Source organism: Cornus florida, unplaced genomic scaffold (assembly GCF_030987335.1).
Source record: "Cornus florida cultivar Cherokee Brave unplaced genomic scaffold, ASM3098733v1 CherokeeBrave_3.0.0_Hap2_Chr01, whole genome shotgun sequence".
Taxonomy (NCBI): domain Eukaryota; kingdom Viridiplantae; phylum Streptophyta; class Magnoliopsida; order Cornales; family Cornaceae; genus Cornus; species Cornus florida.
Window position 1 is genome coordinate 116175477 of NW_026775571.1, and position 23279 is coordinate 116198755.

Sequence of the window (23279 nt, forward strand, 5' to 3'; positions counted from 1 at the left end):
TTTTGTGTCACACAGGTAAATTACGAAAACACATCTGATTGTTTCATTGAAGAATTGAACTCTCAACCTTTAATTTTTTTCCTTTGACATGTGTGCAGAGATATAGGAATATGGTAGTGAGGGCTGCAACTTGGCGGGTTAGACTGTTAGAGACACAACTCGAATTCAACTCAATATAAGAAATATTAAAAATTAACTCAACCAGAGCTCAATCAATCCTTAAACTTATAAATTTAAGTCTTATTGAGGATTTTGCAAGTTCCATTGAGATTTCGATTTAAAAATTAGTTGTCACATGGCCAATCTCCACCCTGTACCATACTTCAAAACGGCAATTGACAAAAGAAAAACAAAAATATTGAGCTCGCAAGAAATACATGTAATTACATTTTTTTTTTTTTTGTTTTTTTGCCAGATATAATTACATCTAATTGGGTTCACAAATTAGGTTCCTCGGGCTAGAATAATCGGAAGAACTCAGGTTGTCCCACACATGAATCCGGACTCGGACCAAAATGAATTTGGCCCAAGCCTGGACAGAATTGTAAATAGTGATTTTTTTTTTTGGGCTGGGCTTCAGTTAGCCTTGTAGTGGTGAAAGATCTCTCTGTATTCAATATTGCAACCATCCGCCATTTTTAGGGTTTTCTACAGAGCGACCACAAATCCTTGCCGGAACGAAAATGTCTACCCACATCAACGAATTAAAAGAGTATTTGAATGCTTCATTCCTTGATAAAAAAGTGCGGGTTCGTGGATTTGTACCTGAGGACCATCACTCCGTTCCCGAAATGGTTTCGATCGGCCCTCACTTCTCAAATCTTTCATTACCGATTGACGACAACGTGAAGATTCAACTGGCTTCATTTCTCATTTGGTCATCTTATCGACCTGTTAGTTTCGACAGTTACAAAGCAGCCATTGAAGATATACTCGAAGAAGGTATGCAATTTTATTCTGAAACCAGTCCTAGCAATTGGACAGGAGAATCAACTGAAGAGATAAGATCCTCAACTGAAGAGATTGAAGAGATAAGATCCTCAACTGAAGAGATAAGATCCCGTTTTAGATCTATGTTTTTACTTGACGGTTGCTTTATTGTTTACCTAATTGATGCTTTGTGTAATGGTGATGAGAGTGGTGGAAGGTTTTTTGGAATTATCAGTGCCAAAAAATGTTACAGGGACCTTTGTCTGCTATTGAATCAGATCCCCTTCGTGGTGGTTCAAAAACTTCTTTGGGTAAGATTGTACGGTTCAAAGAGTAATTCTCCTGATGTGATGATTAAAGTCCATCAACATTTAGCTGCATTTTGCAGATATATAATTTCTGGGTACAGAGTACGTACTCTCAAGAGATTGATTTGCCTAATTTTGGTGCTGCTCGTCCTGCCCATCTCTTAGATTTGGTTAGGATGTACATGGGGTCGAGTACTCTGAGTTCTCATCATGTAATCTTCCCTATTGGATTAGCTGTTACAGAAAGCGTTTTGAATGAAAACAACCTATATTCGGCCTATATGTCGAGGGAGAATTTGGGAATTTCATTTGAAGTGGGGAATGTTCTTGAACTGGGTAGAATTGGGTTCCAAGATGGACATTTTAAACTTCCTAAAGTAATTATTTCAGAACATTCAGAGACTTTGTTTGTGAATCTAATATCTTGTGAGGATGCTTTAGATAAAAATGGAGTTATTTGTACCTTCATGTGGTTGATGGGAGTGTTGGCACGCGATGAGAGGAGTGTTGGGATTTTGAAGGACAAACATATTATTGTATCAGAGTTTGAGGATACAAAGATTGTTGATATTTTCAAGCGGGTGTCTAGACATTTGCTACCACAGATTCTTTATTTGGAAGGAGTTCTACATCAGATTGGAGTTTATAAAAAATCCCGTTACATGTCATAGAGAAGATGTGCTTTTAGAATGCTTAACTTTTTCTTTGGCAATATTGGGAGGGGATTCTCAACCTTGAGTGGACTTCTTGGGTTAGTTCTAACAGTTTTTGGCAATATTGGGAAGGGATTCTCAACCTTGAGTGGACTTCTTGGGTTAGTTCTAACAGTTATTGGACTTTTTCCCATATTGAAAGAGCTGATTAAGAAAATCTTCCGGTTAAATTCACATGAATCAGATGTGGGGTCGATCAAAGGGTGGTCAGGCATTTGAGTACTGGAGCATTCGTAAAGAAGAGTCTCAAAGTAGGTAAAGGAGCAACTTATATATTACATCTTTATTTCTTCGTTTGCCACAATGAGTGCATAAAATGTTATTTTATTGTTTGCTCTAAACACATATGCTTACATTTCCCCCTTTTCTGCTTTTGAAGACACAATGCCAATTTGTGTGTAGGACTAATAATGTGGTTTCCAGTGTCCTTTTTTGTAAGTTGTATTTATATTTTTTTTCCTTGAGTGTTCGCAAAATATGATGCAAAATCAACAAAAATAAAGTAAATGCAATCATGATGTATCTACGTGCACTGTTGCATTGCATTAACTTGCTTGTTTGATTTGCCTATGATTGCTTCAATGGCGAATTTGATAACATATTTAGAAAATCAACGATGGTTGAAATAAAGGGCATAAAGGATGGGATGACAAATATGAAAACCTTTGATGTTAAGGGATTAAAAAATTAGACACTTAAATAATATTAAATGTATCAAGAGTGAGAATGTAGGAGCATTAGTGAAATATGATGAGATAAGAACAAGAAATTACTCTGAGAAGTTGTCCATTGAAAATCACAAGTGAAAATAAGTCAAGAATAATATCTTAGAGATGAGAGAAAATAATTTCGTTTACAAGATTAGGGTAAGTTAAATTGTATTAAAATAAAATAAAGACGGGCCTCAAGGACCAAATGGTATCCCCGTTGAGGCTTGAAAGTGTTGAGGAGATGATGGTATGCTTGGTACTAACATTATGTAGTAAAATAATAACAATTAAGAGATGCCAATGAGGACGCAAAAAGTATTTTAGATTTTTGCATCAGTAAATAAATGAGTCACTGAAACAAATTATCATTTTATTGTATTTTCAGTACAGAGAATAAAATGTTGGACACTCAATAACAATAATTGAAAGAACATCAACAATAAACAATTTACTTATTAAGCGGATCAATGGACAAATATAGATAAAGAACAGAGATATCAATATGGTCTTTATTGAAATAGAGAAAGCATATAATAGGATCTTTAGAAAAGAGAGAAGTTGCAGTTGGAATATTAAGGGCTAGCCTAGTGAATGAGGCTCCTGCCATTGCAGAGTCTCGGGAGGGTTTGCATACATGTGGTCCTTGTTTTAAACCTCCTCCAGGTCTCAGTGGAGCAACCTTACTGTTGTGCAAAGGCCAGCCCTCGCGGTTGGAATATTGACGTGCTAAATACATGTAGGATAAATTAATCGAAGTAAGAACAAATAAGGGGAAGAAGGATTTTCAATTACTCTATGCTTAAATCGAAGATCAACATTAAGTCCATATTGTATGCACTAACTATGGGTGAATAAAAACATTCCAGATAATATTTCATGATACATGTTATTTCCTGATGAACTAAAGCAGGGACAACTGTTGAAGTTACAGATTTGAGAGAAACATAAAAAATCAAGAGGATTTAAGATGAGCAAGACCAAAACTTAAATATAGCATGTAACTTAGCAAACCTTGTTTCAAAGACTTTGGCAAAACTAGAAGTACAAAAGCAAATGTAGTCAAGATTAGAGTTCACAAATTTCACAAAGCGAACATTTTCAGTACCCAGACTCGATTATTTGAAAGAGAGAAACTGAAGAAGATACTAATTATAAATTAAAGCAAGATGGGTTCAAAAAATTGTTTCTCACATATTGTGCAATAAACGCATATATCTAAAATTGAATGGTAAATTTTTATAAGCATTAAGTGTGGAAAACACCCCTAGAGTATATGTTTGTGCACACTCGTTACTTTTTAAGACTGAGCAGTTTAGTCCCAATTTTTGAAGAAATGTACAAATACACCCCCTCTGACCACATTTTGGTGATATTTAACATAAAGTAAATCCGGTTTCCCCTTTTTGCCCTTTTTCCTTCCCATTTTACCCTTCTCACAAATTTATATTAAAAAACCCCCCACTCTTTACCCATTTCTCCCTCTCTATACATCTTTCTCTTCTCTTTCTCTCTCCCTCAAACAGACTCATCTCTGCTCCTCCTTTCTTATTTTGTGTGTATTTTTTTTTTTTTTTTGTTTTGTGTTTAATCAACATTATCAAGAGTTAGAAGACAGGTGGTGCAGGGCAATAGCGATAAGCTGCAACCCTAGCATCCTAGCCCTTGATTACTTCAATAACTAATAAATCTTAACCCTCCAAAGTATTTAAAAACTCACATGACTATTTAAAAAGACTAGGACTATAACTATCATCTACCAAATAACATAAAACATAGAAATCAAATAAGACACATGGAAAATAAGGTGCAGTATGTTTAACTATCATCTGCTTATTGTAATGCACTGTATAACTCATTTAATACTGCATTTGTGGTATGTGTAGTACTGTTACAGAAGCTACAATATGTTTAATGGCTTCTCTTTGTTTGATTATTTGGTACTGGAAGTGAATGTCCAAGCAGAATATGTCTAATGTCTTTCGGTCTTGCTTTAATTTGGGACTAGAAGTGAATGTCCAAGCAGAATTTTGTGACCCCTTGCTCCTTTTTTTTGCCCTTTTCCTGAGCTCTTATAATTATTTAATTTTCTTTTAGGTAATGTGGATAATTAATATTATTTTCATACTTGTATTTTAGAGGAATTTCTATATCTTTCTTAAGGGTTCAAAAATTAAGTTGCAAAATTAACCAGTTTAAAGTAAATGCAATCATGTTGTATGTCATGCACTTTGTATTATCTTTAATGTTTCGCATTTGCTTGTTTATTTTGCCTATGGTTGCTTTAATGACAAATTTGTCAATTTGATAACTCCGCAATTATTTTTAATCCTATGATGAATAAAGAAATGGATTAGCAAGATGAATAAAGAAATGGATTAGCAAGATGATAATTTGCAAGAAAGTTAGATTGTCTATGTGGTAATTGATTCTTATCTAAGCTATATATATATATATATATTGATAAGTTAAGCTATATATATATTTGATAAGTTATATAACCTAAGCTATAATTGAAAAAAAGGGGGGGAAATGCAAAAAACCATGAACTATTCCGCTTTTGCAAAAAACCCTCTTGTTCTACAAAAAACCCTCTATGCTATAAATTGTCACCTAGCTGTGAAAGGGAGAAATTTTTGTTTTTATTCTGAAATTGACGTTTGATTCCATATACCTATTCTTAGAATTGTGTATATATTGGTATAAATTTCTAAATAATAATCAAAAATTTTCAGTAAATGAAAGGCTTTGTCGATTTCGGTGCTTAAATTCTCGATTATTTCTACTCTTTTTTGTTGGGTTTCAGGAAGAGATCATTGTTCTTTGGAGGAAGTAGTTGATTTTTTAGCCTCTTTGAAGGCTTGAGGCCTTTGTGGTCTTTTGTATTTGCTTGGGTTCCGCTCCCCTTCTGAGCGTTTTTTTTATAAAATTTTTACTTATCAAAAAAAAAAAAAAAAAAAAAAATTTCAGTAAATGCATTTTGTTCTAACGTGTTTAAGTTTATGTACATGAGTAAATTTTATGTTGTTGAAATTCATAATGGAGGTTATTTTCAGTGCGTACTTGGCCCATACGTAATCTGTTGTATAAGTGTGAGTGTGTGACACATTGACGTGTGGAATGTGATATAATGTCGATTTTAGAGATTGACGACATGTTAACTCAAATTGGATGTAATATTAAGAGTGAGATGTTTTACTAGGTGCGTATAGCTGATCCATGAGGGCTTGAAATATTTAAGAAATGATAAAGTTGTTCTTTGACATGTTAGAGTTACGCAATGGATTTTCATTGATGAAGTATTATCATATTATGTTGTTGCCGCAAATAGAGGAGAAGAGGATGTGTTTGGTGTTGACATTGAACATTTTTAAGCACTACAAACTAGTGAAGGTCAACCATTTTTTGATCCACTAAATTATGTGTTTAAGGATGATGAGAATATGCGATTGATACTATTGATATCTTTGACAATGAGACGATATATGAACGTAGTGATGAGCTTCGTAGTTTGACTGACTCGTCAAAAGAAGATGAGGTTTGACAATCACAGCCCAGATCTTTTTCCAGTCGCCGGGAAATGGGTAAGAAGAAAATCAAATCAGTATTGAAATTTGAATCAGCTACATAGTTTATGGATGCTTTGAGGACTGATGCTGTCAAAAGGAGACTCAACTTGATGTTCATTAGAAATAAATTGGGTAAGGTAACTGTAGTATGCAAGAAGGAATCTTGATGGAGAATACAAGTATCCAAAAACATAGTTGGAGGTTTCTAAATCAAAACAGTTAGTGATGTCCACAGGTGCACTTTAATGCTGTTTAATATGCAGGGATGCTTATCATTCGTAGCTAAAATATGGGTCATCAGTTTAGAGTTGACTGGGAATAGAAGCATGATGCTTTTAGGGAGGCTGTTGTTAGAGATTTGGGGTTTGATGTATCTTAAATAGAAGGCAAAAAGAGAGGCATTGAAGCTTATTGAGGGGGCCTTGGGGGCCAATATTCTCCCCTGGTAGCATTGCAAAAATAGCTACCAATAAACAGGAGGTTGATGAATTATCTTCCTGCAAGAGGTTGTTTATATCATATGATTCCATGATTCTCGGGTTCAAGAAAGGTTTTAGGCCATTTATTATTGTTGATGGTTGCATTCAGTGCTATTGGTAGGACAGTGATAATGGCACAGGTCCCAATACAATTGTCGTTAGTTGAGGCGGAGACCAAAGTTTTTTGGATATTGGTCTAAGAATGAGTCAATAAAAGCTAGAGAAATGATAGGGAGTCCGACTCTTAGGGCCGAATTTCTCTCTCGTCATCTACTCTTACTCTCTCTTCTCTCCAATTTTGGCTCCCTCTTCTCTTTTCTATTTCGCATCTCTTTTGAACATACAAGCCCTTATCGTCTATTTGTATCTAAAATTATAAACCCTAGTCTTCTCTGCCCAGATATGATTTTATTCTTCTTTTTTGATTCTTGTTACCTATTTATAGTGTTATTAAAGACAAATTGCTCTGTTTTATCTTGAATTTGTGCCATGTAATTTGTTTTTGCTGAATGTCAGAAATCTATGAAATCTATATATGTTTGCTGAAGGAGAAACATATAAGATAGAAGGTATAAATTTAAGTTTTTTTTCTATATATCTTTTAGCTCGTGTATATTGTATTAGCTATTATATGTTGATAAGATAACAAAAGAAGGTGAATGGCTTTTGGTTGAAGATGTTTGAATAAGGATTGCTGGGTTTCTAGTTTCTACTGAAGATGAAAATTTTTCCTATATGTTGCCAAGTGTTCCAGGTTTAGGGCTTTAACTAGTGTTTTTAGTGTTGATTTTGAACTGGGTTTTGTTTGTGTCAATCAATTTATTTGAAATTCAAAAAATAATTCAGTATCATTTCATGGTATTAAATTGGGATACATCTAATCCATTGTCAGAATATTGAAGATTAAGAAACCATATTCTGTTCTTTATCTTGAGTAACTGTGTGAAGTCTAACAAAATTGATTTAATTTCAAAATTCATGAGTACTGTTGATTTGTTTCAGGCTTTTGTGATGGGGAGAGGATCAAGGTGACTCCTAGTGAAGTAGGAGAGAGTTAATGTAAAAGAAGGAAAGCTGCATTTATGGAAGCAAAAAAAAAATGTAAAAGAAGGAAGCTGACATTGCGCTAAGAGGCCCGATTGAGTTTCTTGAGGAAAAGAAGAAAAGTAAAGGAATTAAAGCTAGTGAAAAGGTGGGCTATGAGAAACAAGAGGATGAGATCAAAGTAAAATGTTGCAGCAGTTTGGAAGAAAAGTTTGTATGTTGAACAACCTCATTTATAACCAACAGTTTTTGTTGTAGCAGCTCATCTTCCACACACGAGAGCCTTCTGACATTTCTTTTGTATCACTTGATATATTTATTTTAGGGTATGATACTGATGAATGATGAATATGTAAATCCAAAGCTTCTTGTTGACTATGTTTGCTTAAATTACTTCATGTGATTATTTGAGCTATTTGTATATATTATTCAACTTGTTGGTTATGGTCTAGAAAGAGACTACACCTCTTGATTGGTTGATCTTATGGCAAGACAATGTTGATTAGGGCTGCAAATGAACTGAGCCGAGCTTAGGCTATTCGGGCTCGGCTTGTTTGTTTATGGGATCAACTCGGGCTCGGCTCGTGACGAGTTCAAAAAATTCAGCTCGGGCTTGGGCTCGTCTTGATTTTAAAAGCTTGGGCTCGGTTCGGGCTTGGCTTGTTTAACAAAAATAATAAAAATAAAATGGGCTTGGCTTGTTTAACAAAAATAATAAAAATAAAATTCAAAATTAATAAGTATTCTACAGGCCACAACAGTGAGACAATACGCTATCATGCAAAAAAAAATACAACAACAATAATAGCAAATTGCTATATTTGTGTCATTACAATATCCATTGTGTTTACCAAGAGACTAGCTTTTTTGATATGTTTCAAAATTCCTAGTAACTTATCTTGCAGGTGTCTAGAACGAGACGAGATTGTCAACCTTCAGGCAATGCAACCAATTAACCCCAAAGGACTTTAGAAGAAGAGGTCTCACAATTTCATGAGTTAACCCTCACTCCGGAAGACAGAACTGAAGAAGAGACCTTACAATAAATCGTCTTCGTTGGAGACTTAGAGTCTTAGCTATAGATGAATAAGGTAATTTGAGTTTAGGAGATGGAGATGGAGATGGAGATGGAGATGGAGTCAAGAGAGAAGAATAATAATTAATAAGAGGCTTCGTGGTTGTTCTTTTTTATTTTGGGTACAGGGTAAAACCATGAATATATAATATATATTATGTATTATGTATATAAATATAACAAGCCTAATACGAGTTTTATTCACAAACATTAACGAGTCTAAACGAGTTCATATTAACGAGTCTAAAAGAGTTCATATTCACGAGCCTATGTGAACTGAGCCCAGTGTTGCTCAAGCTCGGCTCATTTACTAAACGAGTCTAAAAATTGGACTCGAGCTCGGCTCGTTTGCTTAACGAACGAGCCAGAGCCGAGCCCTTAACGAGCTGTTCATTTGCAGCACTACTACAAATTATCTTCAACAGGAAAAAGGAATGCACACATCCACATTTCTCTCCATCCATAGGAAGTTGGAATTTTTGTTCATGCGATGGTAATATTGAAAATGAAATTATATAAAAATACAGTACAATACGAGTTCAAATCATTGGAACCAAAATATACAATCCAACTCTTTTTTAGAAAACTTATTTTATTTTATTTTTTATTTTTGATAAATAAGGTAGTTGATTCAAGGAAACTAGGGACTATGGGAGAGTTATAGCCCTCTGTGTACAAGCAAACAGATGCTTACACACACATATATATTCAACTAAACACACCTTTCTCTTTATTTGAATTTTTATCTTAAAGACCTCTTCAGCATAAACAGTTGCTTCAATCTCTTAAAGAAAGATATTTAATCAACTTGTTCGGATACCTACAATGTCAAACCAATAAATGAAGATGATGTATCTGTATGTAAATGGAATTTTTTTCTTGTTTGTTTGTTTGTTTGTTAAGTCAATCCGTATGTACATATTATAAACAAGAAAGTCAGTATATTAATTAACGTGGACTTAAGCAAGTCGTCATGTAAATGTGGACTTACGGGCATTAATAGTCGTGACTTGTGAGATAGTAGGAAAGAAGTGGAAATGCATATATGTAATATTTATAAAATTGATCCAAACTTTTAATATTACTTTGACGTGGCCTCATCTGAGTTGAAGAAGTAATTTTTATTTATTTATTTATTTTTCTTACTTATACCAAAAATTTGTAACTGATTCTTATTTTTTCTATTAATCTTCTTGAAGAGATTAGAATTGGATTGCTGGTTTTTTAGAGCGAATCAAATAGCATTTTTCGGTTATACACTCTGTTAATATTATGAAATTTTTTGAGACTTGCTGATTCCAAGTGCTCTATATTTTAAAGAGAGATACTTACTATCAAGTACACAGAGAAATTTTAAAGAAAAAAAAAATTAGAAAGAGAGATTATATTTTTTTATAGAACTAGGAATGGAAGAAAATATATAAAAGTTATAAAATTAGAAAAGAATATTTGTAAGAAACATCATGTTTATATATATATATAGAAATAAATAATATTTTCAAAAAATTAAAAATGATGTACAAATGCTAGAATCTCACTTGACATACCAAATAAAATACACTATCATAAAAAAAAATAAATAAATAAAATGATGTTTTATTGGAAACAAATTGCTAAATGCAACATAGAAATATTTTAGAGAGAAAAATAATATTAAAGAGAAGATTTCCTTGGATAGGTCTTCATGTACATCCAAATAAACCTTCAAATATATACAAAATTGGTAGTGGCATTCTTTTTACACAAAAAAAGGTACTTTTGAATTTTTAGAAAAAAATTGACATCACCGACGACTATTTTTCATTAGATTTATTCAATTTTCTTTCTAATAGGGATTATTTTTGCACATTTTTTATTTAGGGATGATTTTTTTTTGCACTTACCCATTTTTTATATGTATGCTTCGTGCATACACATATATCAAGCAAAATGAATTCATTCCATCAATCCATTATACGAGTTGTAGCATCTGAATATTTGTAAAGCTCATACTAATTAACAGCGAAGGAGTACACTAGTGTCACTAATTTTATATAGACTTATTCTAGATATATATAACCGTCTCATGAAGTAGACATGATCAAGATATAGATGGAGCAAAGAAATCATGGCCATTTGGTTTGCCAAACGGACCTTCATCTCCGATCAAACACGCGAAAAGCTCCTTGTCAAGCTGATTTTTCGAGTCACCAAGCAAGCTGGAGCTTCCAACATCATCACACGATGTTGAGATAGAAGGTGGGAGAGAAGAGTAATTTGGTGTGTTAAATGCAAGCAAAATTTCTCGTGCCTTGTCCAACTCTTCTCTGAGCCTCTCAACTTCTCTCTCGAGCCTCTTGTTATCAGCCAAGGCACTCTCTAGTCTCATTTGGAGGGCTTTGTGGTCCACCTCAAGGCTCTGGCTCTTCCACCTTGCTCGTCTGTTCTGGTACCATATCGCGATCTGCCTTGGTGGGATGCCGAGTTCTTGGGACAGCTGCAGCTTCCGATCCGCGTCAAGCTTGTTGTTGAAGTTGAAACTTGCCTCCAAGAGCCTTACCTGCTCTTGGTTGAGCCTTTTTTTGATGCACTTTATTGGGTGCTTTCGGTATTGGGAATGAGGGTAATTCATTTTTTTGTTGAGGGTTTTTTTGGGAGTGCTTAGCTTGGCATTAAAATCTGGGAAGATGGCTTGTGTTATGTAGAGGATTTGGATGAATAATCAATCTAATTCGAAAGAGGGACAAATTTGGGGCCACACTTCGTTTTCGAGCATGCAAGTGGCTGACAATGTATCAAAGAAAATTTTTAGTCGTCGGATATGATGGTTTTGGCTTCTTGTTTTTTTGCCATTGGATTTGTAACTGGATGATCTATTTATAGCCAGGTTTTGCATTTTCTAGCTAAAAATAATTTCATTCTATGGTGGACGTTTTGACGGTGTATAGTTGTGACAATGCAATGGCCACAGTTTGGTCCTCAAGTAACTTTATCAGTACGGAGTACTTTAATGTCAAAAGATATCTTTGCCATGGACTAAAGAAACAATTTTTTATGTGTCATGTTTGAAAAAAAAAGGGGGCAAATTTCATGCAACATATTTTCATTACAATTCAGGTACAGGGTTGAAATTACATGGATTAAAGAAATGTGCTTTTCATTTGTCATGTTTTGAGAATGAAGTCAAATTTGATACAAAATGTCATTCATTACAATTTAGGCCCTGGGTTGAAAATCTTGCACTAGCTTCCAGATTCTACCTGTTTATAGTGTGGATCATGACCAAATATTTGAATTACTCAAGTCTGCAGCATATAAAAAATAAAGCCGCTTCAATCAGATATCTTAGCTCTTCTGGTAGTGGTATGAATTTTAGAATGTATTTTTAAATCTCGGTTGATTAGACAACTGAAACAAAATCCAAGTTTTACAGTGATCTCCAAGAACCAAATTACCTAGTTTCAGGGTTTATATGGGCTGTTTGATGTGGTTTTGTGAGAAATATTTTGATGCTCTTAGTTTTTTTTTATATGACATCACAAGTAATTAAATGTGACAAGTAATGATGAAATTCACTAAATAAATGTAATTTTTTTTTTATATGACAACATATAATTAATTAATAGTAGTGGTGACATGGTATCACCAATACAAAGAAGTCTTGCTCGTGATTTTGGATTCTTAATTGAGTTTTGGTATGCTATATGATTTAGGGTTCCTAACGTAAGCCATAGACACTTGTGTTAGAAATTCCAAATCACAGTTATTATTTTCAACTTATTAAAGCTCAAATCCTGAAAAAATAATATAGAATAAAAATAAAAATCAATATGAGATGAACATGTAAACAGGAAATTTGGATCCTCTTTTTGTGTGTTGGACGGTTTAATGCACAGAAAAGCTTGGAGGCTTTTTTCTTTTCCAAAAAAGAATAGTGTGGAGTTTAAACGACAAAGATTGTAGTTTATTCCATGGGAATTACATGTCGAACCGTCCATGGATCAAATCTTAATTAGTAAACAAGCAATTTACAGCACAAAACCAAACAATTTAAATATGACAAACAATTATATGAACAAGGAATAGTTAGTCAAACAGGTTGACGAGGAATAAAAGTACAGCTCCTAGCCTTCTAGCCATTCAACGTCAAGTGGTAATCGTGATTAGATGCGCTCAAGCTCATTACATGGTCCCGAGTCATTGATTCTGAATCAATCACCACTGAACATGTAATTAATTGTGTCGAAAATGTGCAAGTTATTTTTAACTTTTACTTACGTGTCCAATAATAATTGGTTAGGATCTATGATCCCAAAATTATATAAAAATTTATTCACGAGACAATTTTATATCTTATTAACCGAAAATAACATGTCAAATCACTCCCCATCTATATAGTTGCTTTGATCCAAAAAGAGAGAACAAAAATAAAAAAATAAAATTGCTTTTTTTGACCCCCACCAAGCTAGCTTGTACTGACTGGAAATGTCTGATCATCACCAAATTAATCCAGCACCAGTTGAGGTCAGCTACAAAGACATTTCAACAACAATTTTAACCAATGCATACTATCTGGACAACTCCATAGGGGTCTAATTGGAAGCTCCAAAGGCCAAAACACTATTACAGACGTTGGTTTGATTGAGGACCATCACGAGATCATGTCGTTTGGAGAGGGTTCAATGTTCCCACCCACAACGCCTGGATTGGCTCTCCACCTACTTGTGGGGTACATTACATATTTGGCAGCTCACACGAGATTAGAGTGTGTCTTTAGATTTCAAACATGCGCATTATAATGTTGAATGTCTTCTTAATTGGCAAATTAATGTAAGTGACAAACACTGAATTGCATGTGAATATGTATGGATCATCAATATAATACAAGGATTGTTGGGGAGTATAATATACATGTGTGTCCCATCTAGGGCCCACAAATATTTAATGTGTATGACCTGAATTAATCTCACTCCCTTGAAAGTCAAGTGATGGGATCACAGTATATGAAGCTTGTCAAAATCACCCAAATTGATTGATTAAATTGGTGTTAGTAACAATGTATTTTGCAAAGCTCTTGTTATTGGCCTTTATAGCCTAATTAGCCGCCTTTGTAGCCTAATTAGCCGCCTTTGTAATGTTATCTAAAGAGCGGCTACTCTAGAACCTCTTAATTAATTCAGTATAAAAATATGATAGGTTTTCCGATCTTAATTACCGACTTATTTTCCGAATCTAACGTGGCTCATCCACGTTGGATTCCTAAAAAGAAATCGCAAAACAATAGCTGGAACCCTAAAAAGAAATCGCAAAAAATTCGCTGGCTTCTTTTCTTCTTTATGTTTTTTTGGAAAGCTTAAAAGTTGTGGTTCGTCTCTGTTTCTGCTTAAAAGTTGCAATTCGTCTCTATTTCTTCGATATCTCTGTCCAGGTTTCTTCTCTCACTTCCTCTTCTTTTTCCTCCTTTGTGGCTATCTTTTTTTTTCTCGTTCTTGAACTCCCCCTTTCTCTAATTCTGGCTCTGTCTTCAATATCGCAAAATCAAAAGGAAATCCCCTTCTGTCTCTTTCACATATATGCCGTAATCTAATTTCTGAATCTAGAATTATAAATTGGTCTTCTCAGCCCTAATCTAAATTTCATGGTTATGTTTCTAATTTTTTTTTTTTTTTTTTTATGTTGCTGCTATACTAACTCGATAATTAATCTAAAGCAATGATCTGTTATTCCTAAGTGATGATTTTACGTTGATTCCTTGTACTCATCTCTTTTTAATCTTTTTTGTTTCTAGATAAGAGTATGAGAACGATTTGATGGAAAGGTTGGTGCTGCAAAAAGAAAGTGTTTTAATGTCTACTTATGAAGCAATCAAACGAGGAGAATGAATGACTTGCTTCAGAATTTACGGCTAATAGATTGGGCAATAGAAGATTAGTTCAAGAACAAAGCCACTGGGCAATAGAAGATGAGTTCAAGAACAAAGCCACGCTTAGTTTTATTTAACATGAGGAAGTGTTTTAACATCTTCGTAGAATTTGTTGGATTGTGTAGTTTGTGTTTTGGTTCCATTATGTGAAGTCATATTGTACTCTAATTTTATGCGAAGTTGGATTGTAATCTTCTTGTTAATTAATTCATTTTTTTTAAATCGAAGTTCAATACATGAAGAACCAAATGAGATTATTGGATTTGTTAGCCAATGTAAAACTTGAGCATCTCCAGACCTTGAATTGTTATTGTCTTTAAGTGGTGAGACAATACATGTAATGGTTATGTGCTTTGATCATGTTTATCAAGTGTTTTGAATTTATGTATATCATTGTTGTTGCTCATCAATATGGCATTGCCCTTGTGAAAACCAGCAAGCAAATGCCAAATAACAACCAAAACCAAATGACAAAACCTAACTTCATATGAAGCTTTTGCATTATATGCCATAGGCACAATCGATAACAAGACTCTGGAAACACCTTTCTAACTGCTGCTTGAATAGCTCTGCACTGGTCTGTGATAATAGCTTTTGGAGCACGCCTTAACATACACGTCAACCATGACTCAAACAACCAAATATAAGTTTCAGTATCTTCATTAGATAGCAAGCCACAACCAAACAACACAGATTGCCCATGATGATTCACCCCAACAAGTGGAGCAAAAGGCATGTCATATTTATTTGTCAAGTAAGTAGTGTCAAATGTGATAACATCCCCGAAAGACTCATATGCAGCCCTACACCTAGCATCAGCCCAGAAAACATTCCTCAAACGTCCTTCTTCATCCATATCAATCATGTAAAAAAAATTTGGATTCCTATTTTGCATGCGACAAAAATAGTTACGAAGGGCTTCAGCATCTCCAATGCCAAGCCTTAACTGTCTTGCTTTTGCAATGTAGTTTCTGTATTCTCCCTCACCAAATGGTAAATATTCATACCCACTAGCTTCAACAACAAGTGAATGATAGTTTTTATTTAGTGTTATACCGGCTAAATCATTCAATTCCAATCTTTTTTCTGACATGTGAATCTATTACTTTGTTACATCTAAAGTGTCGAACATTTCCCGGACTTAGTACATGATTATGATCAAGATAGACATGAGTGATAATGAACCTTCCATCATCTTTAGCTGTAACATTCATTTTAGCCTTACAATTTGTCTTGGTTGAAGGCCTTGGATGAAAAGAGTTTTTTGCCTTTGATATTGCTTTGCCATATCTCAAGTGAAAAGTAACTTGACTTCCCATCACTTCTATTTTTTATACTTATTTTTGAGACATCAAAACCCAAATGTTTCGCATAATTTATGTAGTAATTACAAACTTCTTCCTCAGACTCAAAGATCATACCTACCTTGGGATTTTCTACTTCATCCTCAACTAATGAAATTTTCAGATCTTGTTCATTCACATTATTACCACTTTCTTCATTGCAAGACATCTCCTATTTGTCAAATGACAAAGTAAGCTAAGAGTGAAACGAATAAAAATAAAATTAAAACGTTAATATGTAAATATTGAAAGTCCAAAAACTATAAAAAGGGAATTTAATTTTTTTTTTTTTTTCCTTAAAAACAAAGAATAGCATACTTACTAGTGGAAGTTCAATAATTCTTTTTCTTTTCTTTTTTTTTTTTTTTCAAATTGTTGTATATAACTTTTTCCCCCATAAATTCAAGCAGGTATAAACTTGTAATATATGTAGAACATGGCAAAAATAATGGTGGAGAGCATAAACTAAACTCAATACCAAGCCTCATGTTAAAGGTGCCAAAGCTTCTTATAGACATCAATTAGATACAATCAATACGTCTATGATTTAATCCCATGAAACAAAAGAATTCAAACACAAATCTCATTAAAACATCTTTGAGCAATTCACCTTCTTTTATTTTCTTATCAACAAGAAAGATTCCCAAAATGAATACAATATATTTAAGAAAAAGATTCCCAAAATGAATACAATATATTTAAGAAAAATCCCAAAATGAATACAAAAAACAGAGGCTAAAAAATATTTTGAAAAAGGATTTAATTCGTACCTTCAATCAAAGAAAGAGATATGTTTCGACTTATTTTCCCTTCGATTTTACAAAGCAACAGAAGGGTTTTCCTTTGGATTTTGCGATATCCAAAATCATAGAAAGGGGGAGTTTAGGAACGAGAATAAAGGAGATAGCGACAAAGGAGAAAAAAGAAAAAAAAAAAGAGGAAGAAAGAGAAGAAACCGGGAGAGCGAAATCTAAGAAACAGAGCGAACCGCAACTTTTAAGCTTTCTAGTTATTACCTTTAGATCGCGAAAAAAATAAAGAAGGAAAGAAGCCAGCGAATTTTTTGCAATTTCTTTTTAGGAAGCCAACAATTTTTTTGCAATTTCTTTTTAGGGTTCCAGCTATTGTTTTGCGATTTTTTTTAAAGGAATCTAACGTGGATAGGCCACCTTAGATTCGGAAGATAAATCAGTAATTAAGATCGAAAGACCTCTCATTTCTCTTTTTTTATATTGTCCGATGAAGACCCCACATTTTTGTTAATAAATGATAATTTATTTAACTATGTCAAAATAGGCCTGCGAATCATCCTATATTGGTATTGTCCCAATATCTCAATTCTCATTTTGAAACTGAGAAAAGTTGACCCTTCATATATATTTATATTGGTATTGTCCCAATATCTTAATTCTCAGTTTGAAGGTCATACAGTAGTAGTTACAAGAAAGGAGGTCATAGTTGTTTGAAGAAAAATAATTATCATGATGGGCATTTGAGAAGGTGAGATGGTGAATTATCACATTTTTTGTTACTATTTTTAGGATCTAATTTTCTGAACATTGAAAGCGGAGTTTTAGGGTATTTCAGATTGTTTCCAAGTTCTAGAGGATTTTATATTGTTGCGGAGATTGTATAGTAAAGTGAAGTTATAGAGTCTTTTAAATTGATATGGAGATCGTTGTTGTGCAGTAAGAAAATTTTAGAATACAAAAAGATGGTAGATATTTTTGTAGAGAGTATAAAAATCTAGTAATTATGAAGTATATATATTGGATGAGGGTGTCATTGGTAACCATGGGTGACTTGTTTAGTTCAAAAAGTCCATCTTTGAAACTAATTCTACTCAGATCGAGATCAATCCACATCTGCAGAGTTCCAAATGAAATTCCCAATTCCTCTCTCATCTACAAGGCTGAAGCTATGAAGTTATTCAAATCACTTTCTACAATAGGGTTGATTAAGCTCCGAAGGGCATCCATCACCATTTGGAATCTAACCAAATCTAATAGATGGGCAGGACCAAGATTACCCAAATTAATCGCAACTGAGGAACCAGAAACGATATATCTAGAGAATGTTGTCAACTGTTCATCTACTTTAATTCTACTAGGAGGATTACTCTGTGAACCCTAATATGTCACCGAGAGAATCTTTCGAACCACCACCAACTGGACCTGATTCCGTAGCAGAATTAGGTCCTGTAACATTTTTTGGCAATCATAATTCCAAAAGGCAATCCATTCTCGATCATCACCATTAACTAACATTTCAATTAGGTAAACAATAAAACAACTGTAAATAAAAAATATAGATCTTAACAAAAGATATTCTATCCTCTTCAGTTGGTTCACCTATCTACTCTAAAACATTTATTGATATGGTTGACTTATCAAATCTCTAAAACAGTTAACGATAGTTGTTTTAGGATAAGATTGTATATCTTCAGCGATTACTTCTTCCATGGCTAATTTGTAATTGTTGAGACTACCAGATTCAACACAATTAGATCTCCGAGGGTGGAACAATTGTAGTCAGGTAAAAATCCACGAACTCTCTCCACTTATTTAGTAGGAATGGAACTTTCAGATACTCTACTAATTCATTGATTATGTTAGACATTTTCGTTCCTAAAAAAAATGATCAATGGTAGAATAACGACTTCCTGTGGAGAGAGAGAGAGGGAGGAATGAACTAGGGTTTCGGGTTTCACTCTCAGGAGTTGAATTGGGGATGTTGTGAGCTATTGAAAGTTAAATTACCTTTCTACCCTACTAGTTCTAAAACAGGAGACTTAACATTAGTTATGAAACGAGATACTGAAAGGAAAGGAAATAATACTTATCGCGTTTGCTTGATTAATGAACAAAAAAAGAAAGGAAATGACAATAATCATGTTTGAGAGAGCAATGAAGGAGAATTATTTTAATTAATTTACTACTATATCCTTTTATATTTTAAAAGACAAATTTATAGGTTAAACATACAATTTATGAATATAACAACCATTGTTAACTAAACATACTTTTATGCTATTCGCAACAATCACACAACACGTACGATGATTTTCTCTTCTTTTCTCCTCTCACCCTAAAATCTGATTAGAGTTTGATATATATATATATATATAGTCCCAAAACTTGTCCTACAATAATTGGTAGAGTCCAAAACCAATAACAAAGTTAAATACGTAAGTTCCCAGGAGAGTTGAACCGATTCAACTTTGTTGTCCAAATTACTGCAACGCACTGCCCCACTTGAACTGATTCAAGGAGGCTGAACCGGTTCAACGCTTGAATCGGTTCAAACATGCCAGTAGCCATAACATAAAAACAATTAACTTCTCAAATCCTTCACGTAATCAACATGTGATCAGACTCCACAAAAGAAAAACACTAACAATATATATAGGATGAGGGTGTCATTGGTAACCAACGAGTTTTAAAGTTCACATAGCTTTGTACAATAAGTAGTAATAGAAGTATTATTTGCACATTACCACCTAAGGGCATGAATTTTATTCAAAAGTAATGTTCACAATGGGAAGAATAGACACACGCTTAGAGTGTGTAGTTTCAGAATCTTTCAGATTGATTGGTAGATTCTATTTTATTAGAGTTCTAAAGTCTTTAGATTGATATGGAGATTGTGTAGTAGAGAAAATATTTGTGAAGTTATGTTTCATCCAAAAAAAATCAGTAGCACATATGAACTCAATTATATATCCAATAAATTGCAATTAAAAAGTGAGTCATCTTCACCATAGAGCTTTTGCAACTAAAAAATCTTAATTATGCCAATCGTATTCATGGAATACTGTTTTTGTAGGATTAATTTTACGGTTTTAGTCTTTATTGGCCTTGGATGAGTAGGTGTTTTGTCCGTATATCAAAAGAGCACGACAAATCTTCAGAGGAAAATTGTACATGCTCTCACTCTTTTGCAAAGATAAGAACATTTCTCTTACCAAAGATGTTCTTGGATCCCTCTAAAAGACACCACTGACCAAATATTCAGAGGAAGATTTTACCGTTCCACCAAATAAGAGACTAGATAACTTTAACTGAAATTATTTCACAAGATTCCTCAATATATTTACTCAAGCTCTGTTTGGTTAGATAGAAATAAGTAAGAAAAGAAATGAAATATAAAATGAAAGAAAAATGAAATAAATGAAAAGAAAAGTCATTTTCTATCGAGCATGAAAATTTATTTAGGAAAATTGTATGAAAATATTAGTTTGTTAGTTTTGATAGCATGAAAATGAAAATAAAGTAATTGTGCATATCAAAATTATCCCTATGATTTCAAATACTAAAAAAATAAATAAATTTGTGTTTGATGATGTCTATTTTTATCAAAGTTTTAATAAAATGATGAATTATTAAATTTAATAATATAATTATTTATATTGTTTAAATTAAAACAATACTTCAAGATTTCTTAAGTAGAACCGTAGAAGTAGAACTAACTACTCATTTAAGAGAAATAAGAAAGCTTAAAAATAAAAAACAAAATTAAAAAAATTTGGGCTCATAGACTCATGGGCTTTCAATCAGAGAACACAAAAAGAGCAAAATATATATTATTCTCTATATATATATCAGATACAATGTATATATTTGGAACCCAAAAAAAAAAAAAAAATATTTCGTCCAAATGGTATTGTAAGAGAACATGTTTAGAGAGAACTTGCCTTCTAGAAGTCCAATAAAATAGAAATTGTTAGATAATTTGGCTATTTGAAAATCAATTAGAAAAGAAAGAAGTTAATTGTTTTACATGATTAGTTGTTGGATAAAATAGGAACTTTAAACAAAAACAAGTAATTTTTAAGAGAAAATATTATTTTCTCGTGTGAGAAAAGTTTTGGAAAAAACTAATCTAATGCGGCAAACTATATTTTATATTACGATTCTTTTTCCATCTATCCAAAGGAAATAAAAAAATTTAAAAATTTTGTATTTGCTTTCTTTTCTAATTGATTCCATCTAACCAAACGAGAAGCCTCATAAAAAGTCAGTTGATTTTCTAAATTAGAACCCACATAATGGGAGCCCTCTAGCCCCCTAATTTTAAATCTTCTAATTAATCATATTTGAATAAAATGTTCGAAACTTCAGAGTTGTGTAACTGTACAAATATTATTTTCAGTCTTTTTTTTTTTTTCTTACTAAATATGTATACAAAAGAATTTAGGGAAAGAAATCATGAAATTATCAATTAAAAGTCATTTAATATATTATCCTCTTATTAAATTCCAAGCAAAGGAATCATTCAATTCATGAATGCAACAGTATTCACCTATGCAAGGTGAAGTTAAAAATAGTGTATAATGAGACTTTCTGTGTCCAGGCAGACCAATTATTCGGGTTTTTGGAGTTAACAGATCGTTACTCTTTTTCTTAATAAAAGATTTTTTTTTTTTAAACTCATTTATTGTTACATAAAGTTGCTCGCTAACACCTATATAATCTTTTCAATTCTGACTTAAAAGATGAGACTATCAAACTGTAAAGGGTACTGCACCATTCAATATGCCCAATAATTAAAAAAAAAGAGCTAATAATAAGGAAAAAAGAAATTATAGAGTTAGACACTATCAAATGTATAGGGTTTTACTTTTGTATACAGAGAAACTACTTCCTTGTTTTTGTGTTTTTTTTTTTTTCGATAATTTACTTCCTTGTTTTAACCTGTGGCGAACAAGTCATAGTGGTGCCAAGACTCGCCCTTATCTGATAGAAGAAAACTAATACATTATACAGAACATTCAGCCATTTACACACACAATTACATCAGTCAACACTGAAACATTTGCAATTACTGCAATTAATGGGTTTGTTTGGAAGCTCAATGAGGCAGATGATGTATTGATACGTCTACATTTGTCATTTTGTTCCTTGAGAAGCCTCAATCAAGTATTGGCAAATCCAAGGTTAGTATTATCTTATTGGATTAATCTACTTTGGTCAAAATATCTAACTCTCATGCAATATCTCATCTTGGAATAAACTACAATGGTTCTTTTCATTTGTTTTCTTTTGCAGATAGAGTGAAATGCATTTTATATTTTTCAGTTGTACCATATTGTATTATTAATTAAGTATAAAATACACAATCAAAATTTGAGGGAAGATAACATGCAAGAGTAAACATGGAAAATGCTAAGAAAGTGGAAGAAAATTACTAGGGACTAACATTCTATTGCATTTCCTTGGCCATTCAGATTCATTTTATGTTACATATGATCTTGGAACGTATAGAGTGCGAGTACGCATTAATGAGTCAGAAGTGTCAAATTTTCAAAAATAATTAAGATGCATGAACATGACTAAGTACATATTATTTAATATTTTTATTTTAATTTCTAGAGCAAAATAATGTCTTTATGTAACGAAGTGTTTAACATAGGCATTTCAATCATTTTAAAGCAATAATATAATAAAATTGATTTATTAGACATCTTTTATAGGTGCATGTTTAGCCACTATAGAACACATATATAATATCAACGTTTGAGCAATGTACTTAGGACAAAGATATATACTTTACCTACTTTTAAAGAGTACATGTAACATAGATCATACATATACATTTCCCCTTCAAACAACTATGATTTAGTTTCGGCCATAATGTGCTAATCAATGGAACATTTTCATTGAACAAAACAGGTGATGACAACTTAATTAATGTCATTATTTTCATTAATTAATTCTGTTACACAAACTTTAATCCGCATTATGTTCTTCTCTTTCAGAAAATAAAAGTTGGTGGAAAATTTGTAGTCATTGACTACATGATTATGAGACCAGATCACAACAATATGTGATTTTCTTCCTTCAGTAGCATTTATGGTTATAAAATAGCATACCTCCTTGTAAGTAAACATAAAGAACTATTCAGGGTTCTATCACATAGTGGCTATATTTTCCTCTCCCTCTCCAGCCTTGTTTCTAAATTACATGCAATGAAATTTTTTTTTTTTTTTCTTAATTAAATTAACATGATCATGCATGGATGATAAAGAAAACTTTTTTAAATGACTTCACGAGAAGAGCTGATTGTTGAACACACACACACACACACACATTATGTATTCATGGAATAAATTAATTAACAATGCCATCAACCTCTTTTCACACCGTCAAAAACTAATTTAATTTTTAAATAATCCTGTCAAGGAATCACTTTCACTTGACATGAAACGCA

The 23279-nt window shown here is 32.9% G+C and overlaps 2 protein-coding genes across 3 annotated transcripts; one reads left to right on the top strand and one right to left on the bottom strand.

The window, feature by feature from the left end:
* The first annotated feature begins 484 nt into the window (after positions 1–484).
* On the top strand, positions 485–8205 carry LOC132316038 (uncharacterized). Of its 2 annotated transcripts, none has more exons than XM_059814528.1 (2): positions 485–2206; positions 7709–8205. In XM_059814528.1, the coding sequence occupies exon 1, from the start codon at positions 684–686 to the stop codon at positions 1401–1403; it is 720 nt and encodes a 239-aa protein (XP_059670511.1). In that variant the 5' UTR covers positions 485–683; the 3' UTR covers positions 1404–2206; positions 7709–8205. The 2 variants fall into 2 exon arrangements, with proteins under 2 accessions (XP_059670511.1, XP_059670522.1); XM_059814539.1 differs by having other exon boundaries at positions 485–2202.
* A 2540-nt stretch (positions 8206–10745) lies between these two features.
* LOC132268986 (homeobox-leucine zipper protein ATHB-52-like) lies at positions 10746–11607 on the bottom strand. Its single transcript, XM_059769991.1, has one exon. It carries the CDS (start codon positions 11434–11436, stop codon positions 10906–10908), a length of 531 nt encoding a protein of 176 aa, XP_059625974.1. The 5' UTR covers positions 11437–11607; the 3' UTR covers positions 10746–10905.
* Positions 11608–23279: the final 11672 nt, after the last annotated feature.